This window comes from Echeneis naucrates, chromosome 18, assembly GCF_900963305.1.
Source record: "Echeneis naucrates chromosome 18, fEcheNa1.1, whole genome shotgun sequence".
Lineage (NCBI taxonomy): Eukaryota > Metazoa > Chordata > Actinopteri > Carangiformes > Echeneidae > Echeneis > Echeneis naucrates.
This window is the reverse complement of record NC_042528.1, coordinates 2,428,586-2,450,140: the sequence shown is the minus strand read 5'-3', so window position 1 is coordinate 2,450,140 and position 21,555 is coordinate 2,428,586. Positions and strand designations below refer to the sequence as shown.

Genomic DNA, 21,555 nt, shown 5'->3' with positions numbered 1-21,555 from the left:
AGCTGTAGTTGATGTTTTTTATAACAAAGCAGGTGTAAAGAAAAGGGTCATGTTCAAACACGCCAGTCTCAAGAAAATTTTTCATGGTGAGGTTTAGCACAAACACACTAAGGTGTGGAGCCTACCAGCCGTGGGATTCCTCAGAACTTGGGCAGATTTTATCAATCTTTCAGTTACAATGAAAGCTTGAAGAAACATGTTCAGTAACAGCACAATGGCACTGGATGTAATTATTACAGCTGGTAGGTGGAGAGAGGTGGCAGGATGCACATGGATGATATGATGTTGATAACTACAACGGTGCCATGTATGAAAAGAGTACTTCAGAGACTTAATAAAAACTTAAAGTGGGCTTGTATTAAAAATGAAGCCTAGTATGTCTAGAAGTATCTCAATAAGTAGAGGGAGATTAAGTGACAGAAAGTTTGTAATCGATGAAGAGGAAATTCTAATAATTAGGGAAAAACCAGTAAAGAGTCTAGGTAGGTGGTACAAGGCAGACGGAGAACAGGGACTGGATAGAATAGTCAAATCAGGGCTTCCAGGAAAGTTGAAGCTGTGGTGTTTGCAGTTTGGATTATTTCCCAGGTTGATGTGGCCACTGTCAGTATGTGAGATTCTAATATCTGCTGCAGAGAAAATGGTGGAAAGACTAGTAAGCTTTTACATTAAGAAGTGGCTCGGTGTTCTGAGATGTTTAAGCTCTGTGACACTGTATGGGAAAGGCATACTTCAGCTCTCAGCATGTAGTCTAGTTTAAATGTACTAAGGTTAGGACAGAGCTCCTGTTATCTGGGAGTAAAGATGTGGTAGTTAGGAAGGTGGTTCCAAACCAAACCAAGGGGAGAAAATGGAATCCAAGAATGGCAGTGCAGGAAGCAGAAGCAGCTCTGACGGATACAGAGATTGTGGGTAATGTGCAGATAGGCTGGGGAGGCTGGGGAGGCTTGGGGCCGGGGAGGCTTGAGGCTGGGGAGGCTTGAGGCCGGGGAGGCTTGAGGCTTGGCCCAGGCAAACCGGTGTGGAGTAGAGCAGGTCCCAAAGAGAAGAGGAAGCTAGTTGTGCAGTAGGTTCGTAGACAGGAGGAAATATTAAGGAGTGCTAGGCAGTGGTTCAGGCTGAGCAGGGACAGTGGTTGAACTGGGAAGGTGTAGAGAAGAAAAAGCTTCGTTGGAAAGAGCTGTGGAGTATGGAGGAATTTTTGACGGGGGCAACATATGATGTATTACCAACTCCCCAGAACCTAAAACTCTGGGTAAATGGAGACCCATGGAGAGTAACAGTGATGTCCAAACCAGCACCGGTCCCTCTGCTCCAGAGTTCCTCCTCTTCTCTTCAGGGTCCTGGTTTCACACTTTCCTTTCAGATTCCTCAGTAAAGGTAACTTTATTTCCACTTGGCTTTTGTCCCTTTTCCCTCCTTTTGTTTACATCTTCATTCCAGGTCTCTTTGAGTTTCCCTCCACCACTCATTCCCAGGTGAGCCACTTTTCTAACTTCCCCCTTCCTGAGGATCATCAACAACAATATTCAACATCACAAACCTTATTTTCCAATCACTCTGCTCTTTTCATGATGCTCCCCAGATATTCTACCTTTTTCCCATCTGGAGACAGAAGCAGCCAACCTGCAGCAGTGACAGGATCCAACGTTATGTCCGCTGCAGAGAGAAGGCAAATGTGAATTTTCTTCTCTTTTAGTTTGATGTGGACAGATTTTGCTACAACGATGCAAATAATGAAACTTTAGTGTGAAGTTCAGACTGAGGTTATTTTACTGTCCTTCCAGGAAATAAAAAGGAAGAACGAACCACAGTCATGAAGGAGATACTGGGATGATTATTGAGTACTGATGAACTTGTAATGAACTACTGTGTGTGATGTGCTGCTTTATTTGGAGAGTAAGAGAGAGTGTGATGATGGAAAGTTAATGAGGGAAGAATGAATCTTTATTATGTTCAGAGTTAATCAGAAAATACTCAGTGAACCTTTGAGGGTTTTTTTTTATACATTTCTTAAAAATGAAACAGGAGACTGATTTGATTTAAGTTTTGATGATTTATTTTTAAGGAAGACAACAGCTGTTTTTATATAATTGGATCCCAACGATATGTTCTCACTTCTGATGAATTCTGTACCACCTATTCGGGCTGCCTTCTATCTTGGATTTTAAAATGGACTTTTGTTTTGCATCCCCAAGTTAGCTTTGGTCACCACAAAGCTCCTGTGGCCTCATTTATAAATGTTGCATACGTACAAAACGGGACATAAAACTTGGGTACGTCATTTCTACACAAAGGTTGTGATCTATCAAAGCAAACATTAATTTGCGTTCTCTTTGGTTCTGTCTCCAGTGGACATAACGTTGGATCCTGTCACTGCTGCAGGTTGGCCACTTCTGTCTCCAGATGGGAAAGGTGTAGAAAATGTGTGCACCCCCACCGAAGCTCTTCATTTCACTTCAGCCTGTATCATGTGTTGGAGCCATGACATCAGAATGATTTAATTCTGAGTAATTGTTTTGGAAATATGTCCGTAGAATCTAACAGAAAAATCACCACCGTCTCTCTGTCAGATTGTCCATTCCTGGAGCATAGGAGGAGGAGAGGAGGAGAGGAGGGCGCGGCTGCGTGCTCAGTTCGTCAGCTGTAGTTGATGTTTTTTATAACAAAGCAGGTGTAAAGAGAAGGGTCATGTTCACTCATTTCAGTCCCAAGAACATTTTTCATGGTGGGGGTTTACGTAATGCTGCACCATGGCATGGTGGCACAGCTGGAGCACGATGCCAGTGGCTGAATTTCCCACACCACGGTGCGGAGCCATCCACAGAACAACCAAAAGCTTATTCCCAGTGTGGTCGGCCCCCATGAGGAAACGCTGTGGACACAAACCAAAGGACTAAAACTACAACAGTAAGACAAGATGGAGGCAGAGCCCCCTTCAAGACAAGCGGGATCTGAGCAGGGTGCAGAGTTTATAAAGACAACTAAGGGTTGATTTTTTTGCACATAACAACTGCTCAAGTTCTGAAGAATCCCACATCAACTAAAGCAAAGTTAGTTATAAACAAAGACGTGGGACTCTTCAGAACTTGGGCAGTTTTTGTGAATCTTCCAGTTCCAAAGAAAGCTTTGAGAAAGTCATGTGACAGCTGAGATTCTTCTCATCTGAACAAGGAGGAACCACATTCAATCCTTGGAAACATTTGAGTCTCCTGGATATATTGAGAGAAAGAACAATGAGACTGACAGTTTGCAAGTTATTACACAACACACTGACTTTTGTTTCCAAAAAGCTGAAACGATCACAAAGTACAACAGGATGAGCTGTTACTGCAACTGATTCCACAACACACCGACAGAATTCCTGTACATCTGCCACACTAGAAGGAGGAATTAGGAGAAATAAAATTGCCAATAGAAGGTGAGCTGTCTCTTTTGGAGCAATGGATGCCAACATTGGAAACAGAGCCAGAGAGAGTGAGTTGTTTTGTGTGATTAATATGTATTTTTATGTATCTCTGCAACATCAGCCTGCAGTTTTCTGTCTCTCTAACATGTTTTTAAGATTAAACTCATTAATATAACATAGAGATGTACAAAGAATAAAAACAACAATGAAACAAATACATGTTTAACTGAGTTTATTTGATTTTATATCAATATTATATCAAATTCTTTGGTTTGGTCACTGGACCAGAAACCAGCTCCGGTTTTGTGTTAATAAGTCTCCTCTTTTCATCTCTGGGACGTCAAATAAACACGCAGAAATACCCAAAAAGTCCAAAAAAAAAAAGATTATTATTCATATCCTGGTTCTAGAAAAGTATCAGGTGTATTCTTTAAATAACAATTTCCAAAAGCAGACCCATGAAGAATCCCAATTTGTACAAACATCAGAAAACAAGACAAGAAGATTTTTTTTTTTTGGCTGTTAATGTGCAATTTATCTGAAACCGTCACCTGCAACCAACACTTATATACACATAAAAAAATTACATTTTGTTTTATTTAAGATTTATTTCATATTTTATAGTCTTTATATCTTAAAATGGTTTTGAATACACCGTTTTAGCGCAATGTTTTATTTTAATTTAATTTAGTTAATATATCCAGCTTTTAAGCATGTTTTGTTTTCACAGGAATGTGAGAATTATTTTACTAAACAAAATCTAGGAAGCGGTTTCAGTACAAAAAAAACACAGATCATGTTGATTTCATATGTATGTCCCAGAACGTGAGCCTTTAAATATATAAATATATATTCAGATACACACACCAGCTGTTAAAAACTAGTTGGATCAGCTTGAAATGATGTGTGGTAATCATAAACTCTTTATCTTCACATTTATTCATTTGGTCAATATTTTTCAGTTACCTTCTGATTTTTATTTTTTTATTTTTTTAAATGCCAAGTCCTTATAAATGTTAATTATTTTAAGCTTTTCTGTTTTTATTTGAATATCAGGCTCAGATGTTTCCTTAAAGAGCTGGGCTCTGCAGCTGTTGGGGACTATTTTCAGCAGCGGATTAATGCGCTGTGAAAAAGGGATCTTTATGGCGCTGAGGGTGATGATATTTCTTTCTCCCAGGCTTCTCTGTTTCCCATCACAGGATTACTCTGTCTGTAGGGGACACGGTCTCCACGGGACAGATGACCAGCGGCGCCGTGTTCCTCCCGTTGTCTTGAACACAGGGGTTGAAGTACGGGTAGAGGGGCTCGGTGAAGGTGCACCCGCTGAAGGTGTAGATGTGAGTCTTTGCCTCGGTGTTGTAGAAGGACACCCATCCTTCCCCGTAGTCCAGGAATATCCCCACCTTCTGAGGGGTCTCCTGGAGGTGGAGGGGGACGGAGGGCCCGGCGCAGGCGCTCAGGCAGCCTCCTTTACGCCTGCAGATGGCCCAGTAGCCGGCGTCAGGACGCACCGTGATGGCCCCCTTCCTGTTGATGGACTCCTTGGCCACGCCCAGATCCCAGTCCGTCTTATCCCCAACCTGAAAACACAAGGCCCAAATTTAAAAAATGGGATATCAGATCTTAAGCTGTTAACAGAATCTAATTCTGTCTAATAACACAATAGCTCAGTTTGGATAGAAGTTCTCATTTCTCTTTTAAATCGGCTTTAAAAGTTGTGTGACTGGCAGACTGTAACACACAATTTAGAAACTCAAGACTGGGGAAGGAACAAGTGAGGTGACAGCCGTTTCATGTGTGCCCTCTGGTGTTCAGGTACACGTGTTTGAGTCTAACAGTCATGTTTAGTTGTAATTTAGAACAAATTTTGGACTCATACTTTGAAGGTGATTTAAAAAAAAAAACAAACATAAAATGAACTGCACAACATTTAATCTTTTAATGGATTCCAAGTTCTACATTTAATTTTGCTGTTTGTTCATTTTAACTTGTTCCCATTGTGTTGCTGTCTTATTTTTCATACTGTGAGCTGCTTGGCACTCCACTTTTCTCTGGGATTGATAGAATTAATCCGATCTAGTCTACAGAAACGGTTCTGGGTTGGAGTTCCTACCTGAACTACCCAGTAGTGTCTCCCTGAAGTGAAACTTTGCTTCCCTAGAACAGAGACGCAGGAATCGAACCTGCGGGGGTCAGCGGGGACCGACACCTTCCTCTGCTGGTTGCCGATGCTCACCTGAGGATCAACAACATGAACCTTATTTTTAAAGTTCTAATCACTCTTTTCTTGTCATGATGCTCCCCATTAAGCTTAATCATCAGAAGCTGGATTGTAGAGATGAGCCTGGTTAGAAAATCTGTCAGATATTCTACCTTTTTCCCATCTGGAGACAGAAGCAGCCAACCTGCAGCAGTGACAGGATCCAACGTTATGTCCGCTGCAGAGAGAAGGCAAATGTTAATCTTTATTAATTTTCTTCTCTTTTCAGTTTGATGTGGACAGATTTTGCTACAACGCTGCAAATAATGAAACTTTAGTGTGAAGTTCCTATTTTACCCAGTGACGGCCATTTTATTTCTACACAGTGAAATCTGAACAACGTACCTGCATATTTATTGGCCTTGCTCAGTTCTGCAGAAGAAACAAGAAACACGTGTTAGCTTTGTTTCAAAAAGTAAATGTGGAGTGCCAGATGATTTGTAGCACACACTGTAAAATATTACGTGCTCCTAGTTTTGCAGTTTGAGTTCAGTTTTGTTTTGACGTCACTGACCCTCTGCAGACAGTTTGTTCTCCAGCCCGTGGCAGAACTCCACCAGTTTGGAGAAAGTCCTCCTCACTGTCCTGATGTAGATGTCCGAGGGGAGTTTGAACTGCGACCATTCCTTGTTGTGCTGCGGTGCCGTCAGAGAGGAGACGCTCTAAAACAGGATGACAGTGACACACGACAGCACAAATAAATGACAAAATAGAAACAGAGGGGGCGTCTGGGCAGCAGCTTATCGTGGCCCGTGGTTGGTAATAGTTTGGGCAGCTCTGGTGATCATGACTGGAAAAAAAAGGAAAAAGTGCAGCAATGTAGTTTAGAGAGAAACACAGTTCATTACAGCAGCATTAATGAGCCAACAAGGTGTGGTGTTTGATTGTTGTCATGTCAAGTACTTATTTTAATCCAAATTACCAAGACATGTTTATCGTTTTATCAGGGTTGTGCTGTTATTAGTTTTGTCTTAAAGGCCTCTGATTTCTTTCTGTGTTCCTGATAGTGAAGGAACGAACCTGCAGGAAGTGAAGAGGGTCCTCCAGGACCAGCAGGTTGTGCAGCTGGTTGTATCTCGTCTGCAGGTTTTGCTTCTCTTGCTTCAGCTCTTCCAGAAACTCGTCCGCTCCCCTCTCCAACTCCTCCTGCTTCTGCTGCATCTCCTCCACCAGCAGAGCCTGGTTCCTCTCGATGTCGCTGACCACCTTTGTGAAGACCTGCGCACTTGAGCATATCTCCTGCTCTTTCTCTGTCTGCAGACATTTGTGAGTAAATACATCAAATCATACAAATGTGATACTTTTCTCTGTAGTGTGGCTACACTTACTTTGCTCAGCTCCACTGAAATTTTGATTTCCTCAGTCTTTCTAGTTATGGCCTGGATCATCTGTTTAACCTCGGATTCAGATTTCATGATCTGATGCTGTAAAGACAGAAGGTTGAAGCGTCATTTTCACTGGAATCACAAGAGAAGCAGCATTAGCAGCATTAAGAGGTGATTAAACCTATTGTGTTTTTTTAAAGTCACTTCATACAAGCTAAAATCACCCTAACCTTAATCTTCTTGCCCTCCTTCTCTATAGGGACGGTACGATGGTGTTTATGTCCCTCCTCGATGCATTTGACACACACAGGCATCTGGTCGTCCCTGCAGAACCAGACCAGCAGCTTCTTGTGGACCCTGCAGAGGTGAGTGAAGGTGGTCGGATCCGTCAGGCTGTGCATCACCAGCGTTTGGTCCTTCAGGTGAGGCATCAGGTGACCTTCACAGTAAGACAGCTGGCAGCTGAGGCACGACTTCACCGCCGCCAACTTGTTGTCGTAGCACATGTCGCAGGAAATGTTTGACTGAAGAACCTTTTGTCTTGGCGTAAGTCTGTTGTTCGTCTTCAGTAATGTATTGGTCTTCATAATCCTTTTGATAAAATACAGATGTGGTTAATTTAAATCAAAGATGATGTCAAAGTAGTGCTAAAAGAGGTGCATTGGATTTTCTAAAAAGAAAAACCATGATGTCAACACACTTTTTAAATCCTGCCGTGATGTCCTTCAAGCCCACGTTGATCCTCAGCGGTGGACGGGTCTTGAAGGTCTCTTTGCAGAGCGGACAATCTGGTGTAGGTTTGCTGTCCCAGAAACGTTTGATGCACTTCAAGCAAAAGTTGTGACCGCACGGGATGGAGACGGGGTTGTTAAAGATATCCAGACAGATGCTGCACCGAAACTGCGCCTCAGTCAGGACAGAGGCCATGTTTCTAACAGGAAAAAAAAACTCTGTCACCAGAGGATTTCTTGCTATAAAAATAAACTCATTACTTGCAGAGAAAGCCAAATTTCAGCAGAACATTGAGATTTGGATGTATGCAGAATTGTATGTTGATAAATTTTAACTTTTCAAATTGCAATTATTGGTCAAACTATCAGCGAGCAGTTTTCTGAGAAAGATATTTCAGTTTAAGTTTCAAGAAAATGCAAACTCATAAGTCAAAGCAGGTAATTAAGGAAAACTTTTCTCACTGTGTGTCCAAGCAAGTATTCATCCAAAAAAATAAAAATAACTTCAATTTTTACATGCACACTTAAAGAAACTAGAAGATTTACAATTCCAATTAAGCATCAATCCAAAAACCTCCCACTGCAGATTAAAAGTGTAGTTTGGATGATTAAAAAATAAAAAATAAACTAAATGAAGAAAGGTGTTTTTCTTACCTCAGTATAAGATAATATTTTAGCTTCGCTATTAAACAAAAAGGGCTCTTTTGTAAAAAAAAAATAAAATATATATATATATACTGTATATATATATATTCCATGCAAATGTGGCGTAAAATGAAGGAAACTTAGCAGCTCAGGTTCAGTCAGGCAGGCAGGTTAATGTTTGATTATAGACTCTGCAAAGTGTTTTTATCAAGGGGAAAAAATTCAAGTAGGAGTACACAATGTCCTCATGATGTCAGTCACTCAGCTCTGTGCCAAGGAAATGTCATTTAATGGAGGAATGTCGCTGTCATGTAATGTCCTGTTCAAGTTTCAAGTTTCAAGGATTTCTAATCCTCTGCAGATGCATTTCTCCAATTCTTTATAAGAATATGTTTTTTGAGGAGGAATAAAAGGTGTTTATATTCATGGATAAAAGCCTTTATGTCTGAAAACAACATATGTGCAGAATTTCTGGTGTTCCTTCTTTCGCTTCACCTGGCATTTTAATTGAACAGCATTAGGGATCATACCAGAGTCTTCCTGGCTATAATTATGGTTTTCAAAACAAAGGCAGGTGCATCATTTGAGCAGCAAGGTGTTAAATATAGACAGTGGATTCAAGGAAGCAGTGTTGTTCCCGTCAACAGCTACATTTGCACTTTTACACCTGAACAATTATTAGATGTTGATTAATGTTAATCATGTACAGACACATGCACCTGAGAAACTCATTTCATATTAGCTGATGGTTTTCATCTGAATGGAGAGTCGTAGTTGGTTAAACCTGCAACTGATTTAGTGAAACAAATTAACAATGCAGCGTTGATCTAAACGTCTTATCTTATAAGTGGAGTAGAGTCCTTGGCTTTCCTGTAAAGTTCAACTCCAGCTCATCAGGAAAGCATGTCGTTGACTCGTTATGTGACCTATGAAGTTGATATCATTATATTTTTGCTTAAAAACGTTTTCATCGTGGGACAAAATTGTCTAATACAATTAAAACAGAATATTCACTCGGGCCTTAGTTTGGTTTGTGGTATTGGCTCCAGCTCTATCTTTTGTTGCTCCAATGTTTTATCTCATGCTTGACAGCATGAGATAAAACATTAAAAGGCCATAAAAGGCATTTTTGTCTTGGCTGAGCTGTTCTGAAAGTTCCCAACAGTAATGAATTAATTGAGATAATAAGCAGCCTCTTATGTTACAGGGTGAGGCTCATAATAGCTCTGCTGTGTGTTTCGGTGATCCCGTCCAACCATCTTCAACGCTCAGTGATGGTTCAGATGAGCTTTTGGAAATATGTGGTTGAACTAGAAATGCTGAGAAACTCCAGAAACTCATGGGAATATTCATCCCGAACATGTAAATACTAAATAATGTCAACTGTTGACCAGTCCGTCAACACGACACGACACAAGCTCACCAGCTTCTCGTCAGCTAGAATCAGACGTTTCTGCCTTTGGGTAGGAGAAAGTCCTCATTATGTATCCATGCTGAAAGTACTGACTCATAGCCCTTTATTTTATTCTATTCTCCTTTTTCCTAATTTGCATGAATCCACTTTGGTTTGTTAGCTATGAAAGGAAAATTATTCTTTAAATCACACTGAAATATATTTGCATATCATCCATGTTTTGCCAGTGGAGGAAACTCCTGAAATAACATCACACCATCATGTTTTTCATGGTGGTTACGTCACTAACTGTCATGGATTTGTTAGATTGAGGCGATTTAGATTAGATTGAGGTAAAGATTGGGATTTGGTTAGACTTTTTGTTTCAACAAGGAAATGTTGCATATCCTGATGTGGAAACTCTGTGGAGGGTTTGGATTGGTCCAGTCAATGAAAAGTAAAAAAAAGAGCAATGTCAAATTTAGAAGAAAGCAACCAGCTTAAATAAATTCCAAGCCACGTATTGATGAGTGTCGTAAATGTCACACTGCTCACAAACTGCAGATCAAACATGCAGGAATAAGGCTGCAGCAGGAACAGAGATAATTCAGATGGCAACTGAACAAATCCAATATGAGTGCAGCTTTTATTTTTCTATCAAGCCATCCCATGTATAACGGCCAGAAATCAAATGAAATGACCGTCATAATAACCAGTTTTACATTAAATGTACAAATCACAACAATGCTATAAAGCATTTGGTCACTAAAATGTACAACACAAGTGCTACGACAATAAAGAGGAGAACAAACAAGCATTAAAGTCATACTGTGAAGTGTACAATTGGAAAAAAAAAACAATGACAAAAGACACAAACAGTATTTCATTTGTGTGCGAACACGCTGTTGTTTGCAGCAGAACTAATCACTCTGTAATTAACTTGTACTGCATAACATAATGTTTCCTGTATCAAAGAATAATTAGGGAGTGGTACACATGATAATAGTTTATTAACACAAACGTGCCGATGTCTCCTGTCCAAACCAAACAAAACAGCTTCCCAGGTAAAACTCCCTTTGTTAAAAATGTTCTAGGAACAAAATCACAAGTACTTGTTGCAGATTTTATTGTTGAACATTACAAAATAATATTTTAGTGGAACAGAAGATAAGTATTTTCTGTTAAAAGTTCTGTTAAAAGTCTCAGTTCGCACAATTAGCACTTCCTGTGATAATATTATTATTATTACTTCAATAATTTTATCACTGGATGATAGTTTGAAAAAAAAAATAAATAAATAAAAAACTGCAGTTTAATGAATAATTATCTTAATAGGTGGGTTTTGCAATATGTCATGATTATAATATTCAACAATAAATTCTTTGTTGATTAATATTTAAACCTCCCATTGACCAAGCCGAGGAAACGAGGAATCCACTTTTGTAATTAATTTTTTATTTAAGGCCCATCTTCTTTTTTGTGGAAAATATTTTTTCCAGGGTTTTTAATCCAAGTAAATATGACATTTTTCTTCACCTCTTCATCTGTAATATTTGTCTTCATCTGCAAAACAAAAAATGTTTGTGATAATGACAATAATGAACATGAAGACTAATCTGCTCCAGCTTCGTATCATATTTCATGTGCAGGCTCTTTTTTTTTTTTACAAGGTTGGTACTAGTTTGTAAAAGGAAGGAAGAATGAAAATGTGTGAGTAGTTCGCTTTTGGTTGCTGGATTATCTTGAATTTCTCACTTTATGGCAATGAACTTTTTGGACTTTTTTGGGTATCTCTCTTTTTTGTTTGTTTGTTTGTTTGTTTTTTCAAAATGATGGACGGAGACATGAATGTAATTCCATCAAAACTTTACCTGATTCACGATGGCTTCCATCACGTTTGGGTTATTCAGGTCGATTGTGGACTTGAGCGTCGTCAGCTTGATGGAAAATAACGTCTTCTTCTCTGGTGTGGAAATGGAGACACTGAGTAAAGGTTGGAACTTATTTATGCTCGTTTGGATATGAAAATGACTCACTGCTCTGGCAGACGAAATGAAGTCTGGTTGCACAGCCATTTTCCTTCCACCTCCCTTTATTAGTGGAATCAAACAGACTGGCAGCACATCTCCCAGTTTTAATCAGCGGCCGTCCTTCTAGCCAGTATGTGAAATTGAGCTTGTGACTGAGGCATTGTGTCCACGTGTTTCTGGTCAGGCCGATCCAAGCCGTCTGGCCTTGTGGTATCACATGATGAAGCAGCGTATTGTCAGACTTGTTTCTCACGCTGGTCAGGCCAGTGTGGTGCGTTCTGCAGTAGTTCTCAGCACGAGACCATGTCTCATTCTGATTTATAAAGAAATATCTGCCAGCAGAAATGGCTGGCAGGCCTGAAAGAATAATGAAACGTTAATGACTGGTTGTTTTATTAGCAATTTTAGTTTCGTCCGCCTTATGCCAACATTTGGCAACAACACAAAAACCAACTTATACTATTTAGAATAAAAAAAATTCAAGTGCTACTTGTGCAGTTTGTTTAATTTAGAAACTAATACATTTTCAAAGTTTCCAACTAATTTTCATCTAATTAAATTAGAGTTCATGTAATTTAGATGAGTGCAAGTGAAAAATAATTAAATACACACAAAGTAATTAAAGATAATTAGCTATTGAAGGCTGAAAGAATCACATCCCTGCAAATCATCATTATTCTACTAACAAGGCAAGTGATGCCACTTTTAAGTGCCACTCACCAAGTTCGGTTGAGTTGTCATAGCAGACAAAGCTGAGGTTTGAATTGCAGTTTTGATCACTCCAGGAACCGCCATAGAAAGAGACGCACAGCGTTTTCTGTCGTCTTGTGTGGTTTGGTGCATCTTTGGCCCACTTCCTGTATTTCCAGTTTTGTTCTCCGGGGACGCCATTTCTGGCCATTGACCAAACCCAGTTGCACTTGTCATGCAGGCCAATCCATGCTTGGCCTGCGTAACGACTCTCCTTGGCAGCTGCAATCAGCCGGTTCATGTCCTCCCTGTTGTTTGGCAAGGCCAGGTCGGCGAACTTTTCCCTGCAGTATCTTTGAGCTTCACCCCAATTCTTCGGTTCACGAACAAAGTCGTAATGATAACGGCAAGAACACAAGCCTGCTGGAGAAGAGACGCTCACAATAGGAGACACAACACATAGCGTATCAGCAGAAACACAAACGTGTCTATCAGAGTGTGTTAACACTTTTTTTATTTTAAGTCAGGGTTTTAAGAAGGGTTAGAACCAGAAACACACGCAGACTGACCTGAGAGGAGGAGAATAACGAGCGCGGCCCTTCCAGTGCCTGAGGATGAGATGAGACCTTCACTCATACTAATTTATTTATGAAGTACCAAAGTCAGAAGGAGGGTAAAATATTTCTTCTCACCTGAACATGTCGGATGGCAGACTGGTGACATATTCTTCACTTCTTACTGCCTTCACTGCCCAGATTTTACACCTGATAAATCACCTGTCGTCTTCTGCTTCGGCTCCTTCGTTCTTCCTCTCCTTATAGGAAGCTCAAACCATTTTATGCAAATCGTTGATTCTCTCCAACGGCTGACGGCTGTTATGTGATCTCTTTTGCCTTCTTTTGCGACAAGATTAAAATCTCCTGTCCTTCCCAAGAAAACCTCTTGAACAACCTAAAAAACCTCTTGAACAATGAAATGTGACTTAATTAGTTATTAAATTTCAGTTTATCGTTCATATATCTGTGATATAATTTTGAAATGCATTTTTAAGGAAATGGGAGAAAAAAGTTGTATTGTTGTGGTACATGGGCAACAAAACTGCAGTTCAGGGTCACGTGCAGTTTGTGAAATGTTTACTGTGGTTTTCAACCACGTTCAACAATGCAAAGAAGATGAAAAGCCAGTTGGCCGCTCCTCGTGAGGTAACGTGCAGTGCAGTGTCGCACCAGTTCGCTTCCATCGTCTCGTTCGTCGTCACGTTCATGTAGCAAGTCAGGGAGAGATTGTGGTTTTTGTTTAAAAGTGAATTAAGGCAGTTTTATAGGCTCTTAACAAAGATCCAGACCAGAACAAAGAGCTGAAAGAAGACCATTAAAACTTTTAATAATGATAAAGTGATTTTTACTGCTTGATTAAACATTTCAGTGTCAACACGTCGAAGAATTAAAGATGAAGGTAGTTTCTGACTTTGCTCATGTAAGTTAGCAGTAAACTAATGTTAACTACTTCTGCGTCACTTTCAGACTACAAAAGTGAAATGATTTTATTATGATTGTATGATTCACCCAGCTGGTTGAGGAAACAAACCGTGGGACACTGGTCCTGGTGTGTTAACACCAGGCTGGAAGAGTATTCAGTTCAGCACATCCTGTATCCTGTGTGCATCTCTCACCACGGTCACCTGGTCACCAGTCTCTGATAACACCTGAGGCCGTAACAGCAGCTTGTTTGCAAAGCAATAAAAAAACTGTAGCATTCCTCGGATCAGGTTTGAGTTTGGAAGGTGTGCCGTGAGTGGAATAAACTGTGTGAGAGCTCACATGATCATACACAGTCACACAAAGTTCATGCAGTAATATGGGAGATTAGGACGACTTGTGCAGTAATGAGCGGGCTGTGCAGTGAAAGCTGCTATTTCAAGATGAGGTAGATCCACTGAAGTGGATAAATATATATATATAGAAAGAGAAAAGCACTGGGTTTAGCAGAGGGAGGGCCAGGCTGATGAATAACTGTTGACGTTACACTTTCCTGTTTCACAGCTACTGTTGTAATGTATTCATACTCATTCATACAGCAGGGGAGTCACCTGCTCGGCCGTCACAGAGGACTGAAGTTTGACCAGCTTTGGAGAAGTGGCCGTAAGTACGAGCAACACACGCACAAAATATGGTCTGCTGTGTGGACACATAGGCTGGGAAAGAGAATACAAGTCAAGTTCATAGCTGTTGAGAAACGGCTGTCGCTGTCAGTAATGTAGATTATCCAGGACTGTAAAAGTCACCGGCTGAGCTCGGTCCTTAAAATGCTGATGTTTGTTTATTGAATGTGTCTTTTTGTCCACCAGAATTGCTGTTAATTGTGCTGAAGAATTCATTCTTATTGTCTTTGTGCTCATTAAGTGAAAGTATGAAGTGTCATAAATGAGATGTGGTTACATCACAACTGGGGCAAAGTTGCTGAATCAGACTTGTGTGGCCTTCGTAAGCTCTTTACGGAGTCTTAGCTCGTGTTTGTGAATATTTTGGTGAACACATTAAGACTGAATAAACCTTTTTGGGTGTCTAAAAACTGCAACCAGCAATCGGTTAGCTTAGCTTAGCATAAAGACAAAGAAACAAAACAAAACAGGAAAACAGCAAACTTGGAAGTGGAACTGATCCTGTACAAGCAGAAACTGTGCAGATTAAACAAAAGAGATAAAATGCACCAGTTATCTTAGCATAGTTTCTAAACAGCAAGAGTACAACGTGTAAAAAAACAAAGGAGCCCAGAGTGAATAACATCAGAATATATAGACAGCTGGGTTTGATATATGGTGATTCACATGTTGGCAAAGTTATACAGCAAAAAAATCTTTCTTAGATTTTGTTGGCTGACTGACTGAAGGACACAGACACCAATATCCCCATCCAGACCGCCTCACAGCAGGCAGCTACGATAAAATCTTTACTCATATGTTAATGTCAGTTTTGTGTTGCGGTGTAATGTGAGAAATACTGTCTGAAAATAGCGCGGGTGTGTCTGGACTGTTCACTCAAGAAAACAATGACTACTATTTGGAATGTACAGCGAGCAAACAAACAGTTCAGGGTGTATGACATGAATAGTTTTTCTGTGTACACAGCCAGGTTACACTGATATCAGGCCTTTCTCGTCGGACCTGTTGATAATATTCATGTGCAAACACGATTTCAGGTGTAGCTACTGTGTAGATACTGATACTTCCTATCATTGGGTTTTTTGTTTCATTATTTTATTTGTGCATGTAAGTCGTTGTAGCTACTTCCTTTATCAAAGTTCTTCTTGATGACCTGATCACCTAACTTCCCATTTATGTGGCTGCACTGTTCTGTAGATAATGGCATCGCTGCACAACATGCTACCAGAAAAGCAGTTCCAGTGCACCATCTGCCAGCAGGTGTTCACCGACCCGGTCACCACTCCCTGTGGACACAACTTCTGCCGAAGCTGCATCCAGAGTGTTTGGGACAGCAGCGATGTCTGCAGCTGCCCCACCTGTGGCAAAACATTCACCCCCCGGCCTGAAATGAGCATCAACACGGCCTTCAAGGAGCTGGCGGAGTCGTTTAGGAAGGCGAGATGTTGCTCCTCAGCTTTGAAGGTGTCTGTGGCCCAGCCAGGAGAGGTGGTGTGCGACGTGTGTGCCGCCACGTCCCTGCAGGTGAAGGCCCTGAAGTCCTGTCTGGTGTGTCTGACGTCGTACTGCGACGCCCACCTGGAGCCTCACCAGAGAGTCTCCACCCTGAAGCTGCACAAGCTGATCGAGCCCGTGAAGAACCTGCAGGACAGAATGTGCAAGAAGCACGAGAGGCTGCTGGAGATGTTCTGCAGGGACGAGCAGAAGTGTGTGTGTCAGTTCTGCACCGAGACCGAGCACAAAGACCATCAGGCTGTTACTATAGAGGACGAGAGTGCAGAGAGGAAGGTACATACAGGACGCTCAGAAACTGATTTATGAACAATGCATCACAACTTAGAATCTATAACTGTTAAAGTAGCCACAGATATAGTTGGAAAATTTAATTTAGAGCCACAGCTAATGATTATTTTCATCCTTTATTCATCTAATGTTAATGTGTGATGTCACATCTGTGGGCAATGACTTCTCTTTTCTTTTGGTTTTCTGCCTGTTTAGGTCCAAATTAAAAAGACTGAGGCTGATTTTCAGCAAATGATCCAGGACCGACAAAAGAAAGTAGAGGAGATCAAAAGCTGCCTGAAGCTCAGCACGGTGAGTTTTTATATCTGGAGCAAGACTGAAGGGTACATTAAAGTAAGAAACGTGATAACAGAAAAAGCAGTCTTCGGTTTTACAAATGCAGTATATTCGAAGCTCTCAGATGCAGAAGTTCACCTCACCCACTTTTTCATCCTCATCCAGGTGAGTGCAGAGCGGGAGATGAAGGACAGCGACCGTCTCTTTGCGTCTCTGATTCGCTTCATGGAGGAGCGACGGGCCGAAGTCAACACGGACATCAGGGAGAAGCAGAAAGCGGCGGAGCTGAGGGCCGGGGAGCTGATCGAAGATCTGCAGCAGGAGATCACCCAGCTTCAGGCCAGGAACACCGAGCTGGAGGAGCTGAGGAGCACCGACGACCACTTTCACCTCCTACAGGTAAAAAGAATCAACCTGAAAACACCAAAGTTTGGTGACTAAAGTGGCTTCAGGGAGGTCCTGCTTCTTCTTTGGTGTAGAGGCTGCCGTCTCTTACGTCACCCCCACCCAGCAGAGAGTGGCTGGAGATCGGCGTCCATCCTGAGCTCTGTGTGGGGACGGTGAGGAGAGCTTTGTCTGAAGTGGAGACCGCCCTGCAGAACGAGCTGGACGGCCTGAAGAAGGAAGGTAAAACGAACGTCGGGATCTTTTAGATTTTTACACTTTCCTGAATGAAACTGAAACTGATCGTTCTTATTCTTCCAACAGAGATGAAGAGGATGCAAAAATATGCAGGTAGGATCTCCCACATCGGGATACCTGCTCCTGCAGAACATGATGTCCTCCTCCTGTGGCTGCACAGCAGAAAAACAGATCATTCAAATAACTTCCTGCCCACCAGCCCCACCTGAAGCTCCTTATAACTGCTTTCATTAAACTTTGATCCCTTCTGTTATGGCAGCAGTTTGTCTCGCTGTCAGAGATGAATTTTTTTATGTGGTCACTTATCTTCTACCTTTGAACTGTGATGTGTGTGTAAACGTACATTCATCCAGCTTTATTTAAGATTATTGGCTGATTATTCTGTATCATAATGATTAAAGGAGCATTGACTGAATTTCTTCACGTCTCTCCCCCCCAGCTGAAGTGGTGTTGGACCCGGACACCGCCCATCCAAACCTGGTCCTGTCAGCTGATGGGAAACAGGTGGGCCGTGGAGAGCTCCTACACATCGTCCCTGACAACCCCCAGCGCTTCGACCCCGTCATCTGCGTCCTCGGCAAGCGTGGCTACCTGTCCGGGAGGTTCTACTTCCAGGTTGGTGCCGTCACCGCTTTATTTCAAACCGCAGCAGCGATGAGACCAAACTGCGACAGGAAGAGATCAGTGAACAAGCACATACTTCCTCCTGGTGTTTTAGATGCTCACTGCTTCCAGGAAATAGCCTGATGAGGACATTCTTTCTGCTTCAGATCTGATTTATATGACCAGAGGATGATAATAATAAAGAGGTCTGTTCATCAGGTTGCCGTGGGGAAGAAGACCTTCTGGGACTTGGGCATGGTCAAAGAGTCGGTCAACAGGAAGGGCATGATCACCTCCAAACCAGAGAACGGTTACTGGACGGTGCGTCTGAGGAACGGGAATGAGTATCGAGCTCTGGACTCTCCCTCCATCCTTCTCTCTGTGGCGGAGAAGCCGCGGACCGTCGGGGTGTTTACGGATTACGAGGAGGGGACGGTGTCCTTCTTTAACGTGGAGAACAGATCTCACATCTACACGTTTACCGGGTGTCTGTTTGCTGACAGGATCTTCCCCTTCTTCAGCCCAGGCGTTTGTGACGAAGGGAAGAACACAGCGCCGTTGGTCATCACGGCTGTCAACCACGAGATGCCCATTTCTCAAAACAAGACAATAAGCCCTGATGTGAAAAACTTTACATCAGATCAAGTATTGAATTGAGCTGTAGAAATCAATAATATGGTGTAAAAGCAGTCATCTGTGTCATTGCTCTGTTTGGTCGTCACCTGTTGCACTGCTGCGGAAGGAGTTTAAGGCAAAGTTAAAATAAAAAAGATTTTTTCAATCAGCGTTCCTTTAAGGTTTTGAAATAAAGACGGCTTGCACGTTTTGTGCTTGTCTGCCTTTTGGTTTTCAGAACATTTGCATCAGCCGTGCCAGCCTGTCTGCGTTTTCATGTGTTTTGCATTTGATTTTTCTCAAACCACCTGAGGATCAAAAAATGTGAGAGAAAACAGTCAGAAAATTAACAAACTGCTGCAAGCCAGTTCACTAGATGCTAATTTGTCTGTAAAGTTTCAAGAGGACTAATACAAGTTAAACTAAGACAATGACTTCAAGGGCACTGTTTCATTTTGTTTTTACATTCATGGCCATCTTGTATCCTTCAGCTGTTATGATGGAATTAAAACTGAGCGATAAAAGTGTATCTGAATATGGAAGATTTAGCAAAAGCACTTAAAAATTACAAAAGTAGTTCACACCTTAATCCACAAAGCTGATTTTATTATGTATACAATATATTTTAGTTGGATTCTAACCCCATTTGATTATATTGCATATATAACATATTGTTGTATTATATAATGTTATTATATTACCTTACATATTAAGATACAATAAAATTCTAACTTTAGCATCTGTTTTGCCTTAAGAGCAGCGACAGTTCATTTCCATATGGTTTTTGCATCCAGAGGCGCAGGCCCAAGAGGATTTTTTCTAAATTGTCCGTGTCACTGAAACAATTCAAATAAGAGTCAATTCAAAGATCAGGATGTTGTGGGGAGAAAAGCTTATTTGTTTGGGGTGCGTCTGCTCTGTCTCTCCCTGCAGGTGAGCAGCCGGCACACTGAAGGTGTTAAAAGCTCCTTTCTTGGTTTGGTTTGGTTGCTTTATGTCAGATAATTTGCCTTTATGACCGTTCCAACACCTGCACGCTCGCTCTAAGACACCTATCATGTCATGGTTACTGATGCACTGATGGTTTGATTTGACTTTTATAACATGGCATGACTTATCTTATTAACTGTCTCTTATCTATCTTATCTTAGCACCCAGCCGGCATTCAACGCTGGTCACAGGGCCTGAGTGTCAGCTGGGCTCTTTGCATCTTCTTTTCAGCAATAAATCTGCTGTTGACTTGAATTATGTGAGGCCTGCCGGTTTGCTGCTGTTTTGGTGAGAGTGGATCAAACTAACAGTTTTACAGAACCAACAGTAAGTACATTCATTCATATTCAACCACTTTATCCTTGATGCTGGAGCCAATCCCAGCTCACATTGGGCAACGGCTGCGGTACATCCTGGACAAGTCGCCAGTCCATCACAGGGCCAACACACAAAGACAACCACTCATGCTCACACACACCTACAGTCAATTTTAGAATCACCAGTTAACTGACAGCGCTGACCACTACGCAGCCATGCCGCCCACAGTCCGTACAATCTCATGTTATTAGCCAGTAGCTGAGAGGTGACCAAAGGTCAAATTGGCAATGCAAAACTGAGGTCCATTTTAAAATCCAAGATAGAAGGCAATTGGGAATAATTACAGAATTTTACAGAAGGTATCTAACGACACCTTATCACAATCCAATGGTATAAAAACAGCTGTTGGACGGCTACGAGGTCACAGCTTTGGAGACGGAGCAAAGACAAGCAGAAGGTTTCCTGCCAGACCGAAGAAACACCACAAAAGGTAGAATGACGACTTCTTTGGTTCTCTTCTGTCTTTTACACTTTTATATTTTTATATCATCTGGTCAGCAGCAGAAACATGTTTTAGTCATGTTCAGAAAAATACCCAATGTTTCTACAAATCCAGGGAGAAATTCAAAGTATTGGTTGCTCTCCGAGCAATGAATGTTTTCTGATGAAATATTTATGTTAGACTGAGAAGAAACTATTTTTATGTTTTTAAATTCATATACAGAGAAAAAGATGGCAGCTTTCAATGTGATAGCAGATGAAGGAGGGGCCTTTGGACCGTTCAGTGACGACAGAATTCTGATCTACAACAAAGTGCTAACAAACATCTGTGATGCCTACGATCCATCTACAGGTATGTTCACATGTGCAGCCTCATTCGTGATCACTTGTGTATTTTGATGAGCAGAAATTCATGAATCTGATGACTGTCTTGTGTCCACAGGTGTCTTCACTGCACCGACTGCAGGTCTTTACTATTTCACCTTTTTCTACCATGCTGGAGAGGCTCATGGGTCAAATCTGTCACTGCGCAAGAACGACCAACATTTGGTGATGACTTCTGACCACCGCTCTTCACCTGGGGGCGGTGACGCTGCTGATAATGGAGGAAATGCAACAGTCCTGAATCTGAAGAAAGGAGACAAGGTTTCTGTGCACATGGCTGCAGGTTCTCATGTCTGGGCAACAGCAGCAGGCCACACCACCTTCAGCGGTTTTCTGATCAAGGGGCAATGAAATGAGCTGTTTCCAAAAAATTGAAGTTAATGATCAATCTTCCAGATTGATACAATCAGCTGTTGCTGTCATGTCATTGTCTTCCTTAAAAATAAAAACATTAAACTGAAGTCAAAACAGTCTCCTCTGATGTTGTGTACCTCTCAGACGTTGTAATTGTAAAAGGGTTGGACAGTTGGTAATGACCTTTATTGGTGACCACATCAGAAAAACAGACAGATGGAGGATAAGCATGAATCTTCAGTTATTAAAGCTCAGTCCGTCTCTGAGGAAATATTCAATCATGTACTGTTTAAGTCAAAGAGGAAAAGCACAGTTTCTTTCCAGGGGGAAGGTTATATATATATCTTTGTTCAGCAGATGAAGGAAACTAGACGAACAGAAATTTACCTCGTTATTTATTTGAGGTTTATTTAATGTAAAAG

The 21,555-nt window shown here is 41.4% G+C and overlaps 4 protein-coding genes across 6 annotated transcripts; 2 read left to right on the top strand and 2 right to left on the bottom strand.

Moving 5' to 3' along the window:
- Positions 1-3,626: 3,626 nt before the first annotated feature.
- On the bottom strand, positions 3,627-8,558 carry LOC115058876 (E3 ubiquitin-protein ligase TRIM21-like). Its single transcript, XM_029526427.1, has 10 exons — positions 8,383-8,558; positions 7,698-7,928; positions 7,228-7,588; positions 7,001-7,096; positions 6,693-6,926; positions 6,187-6,334; positions 6,018-6,044; positions 5,786-5,850; positions 5,526-5,648; positions 3,627-4,992 (listed from the first exon to the last, which is right to left on the bottom strand). The coding sequence occupies exons 1-10, from the start codon at positions 8,484-8,486 to the stop codon at positions 4,606-4,608; spliced, it is 1,776 nt and encodes a 591-aa protein (XP_029382287.1). The 5' UTR covers positions 8,487-8,558; the 3' UTR covers positions 3,627-4,605.
- Positions 5,894-19,113, top strand: LOC115058877 (E3 ubiquitin-protein ligase TRIM39-like). 2 transcript variants are annotated; one of them, XM_029526428.1, is made up of 11 exons: positions 5,894-6,938; positions 7,036-7,168; positions 7,257-7,362; positions 14,564-14,627; positions 15,845-16,435; positions 16,646-16,741; positions 16,892-17,125; positions 17,206-17,353; positions 17,435-17,461; positions 17,808-17,983; positions 18,191-19,113. In XM_029526428.1, exons 5-11 carry the CDS (start codon positions 15,848-15,850, stop codon positions 18,626-18,628), a joined length of 1,707 nt encoding a protein of 568 aa, XP_029382288.1. In that variant the 5' UTR covers positions 5,894-6,938; positions 7,036-7,168; positions 7,257-7,362; positions 14,564-14,627; positions 15,845-15,847; the 3' UTR covers positions 18,629-19,113. The 2 variants fall into 2 exon arrangements, with proteins under 2 accessions (XP_029382288.1, XP_029382289.1); XM_029526429.1 differs by lacking the exons at positions 5,894-6,938; positions 7,036-7,168; positions 7,257-7,362 and adding an exon at positions 12,992-14,412.
- LOC115058885 (macrophage mannose receptor 1) lies at positions 10,394-13,362 on the bottom strand. Of its 2 annotated transcripts, none has more exons than XM_029526438.1 (6): positions 13,179-13,362; positions 13,056-13,094; positions 12,517-12,909; positions 11,803-12,153; positions 11,638-11,729; positions 10,394-11,329 (listed from the first exon to the last, which is right to left on the bottom strand). In XM_029526438.1, exons 1-6 carry the CDS (start codon positions 13,207-13,209, stop codon positions 11,225-11,227), a joined length of 1,011 nt encoding a protein of 336 aa, XP_029382298.1. In that variant the 5' UTR covers positions 13,210-13,362; the 3' UTR covers positions 10,394-11,224. The 2 variants fall into 2 exon arrangements, with proteins under 2 accessions (XP_029382298.1, XP_029382299.1); XM_029526439.1 differs by having other exon boundaries at positions 12,517-12,906.
- Positions 19,114-19,260: 147 nt separating the features above from the next.
- Positions 19,261-21,145, top strand: LOC115058890 (complement C1q-like protein 3). Its single transcript, XM_029526443.1, has 3 exons — positions 19,261-20,384; positions 20,619-20,747; positions 20,838-21,145. The coding sequence occupies exons 2-3, from the start codon at positions 20,627-20,629 to the stop codon at positions 21,128-21,130; spliced, it is 414 nt and encodes a 137-aa protein (XP_029382303.1). The 5' UTR covers positions 19,261-20,384; positions 20,619-20,626; the 3' UTR covers positions 21,131-21,145.
- Positions 21,146-21,555: the final 410 nt, after the last annotated feature.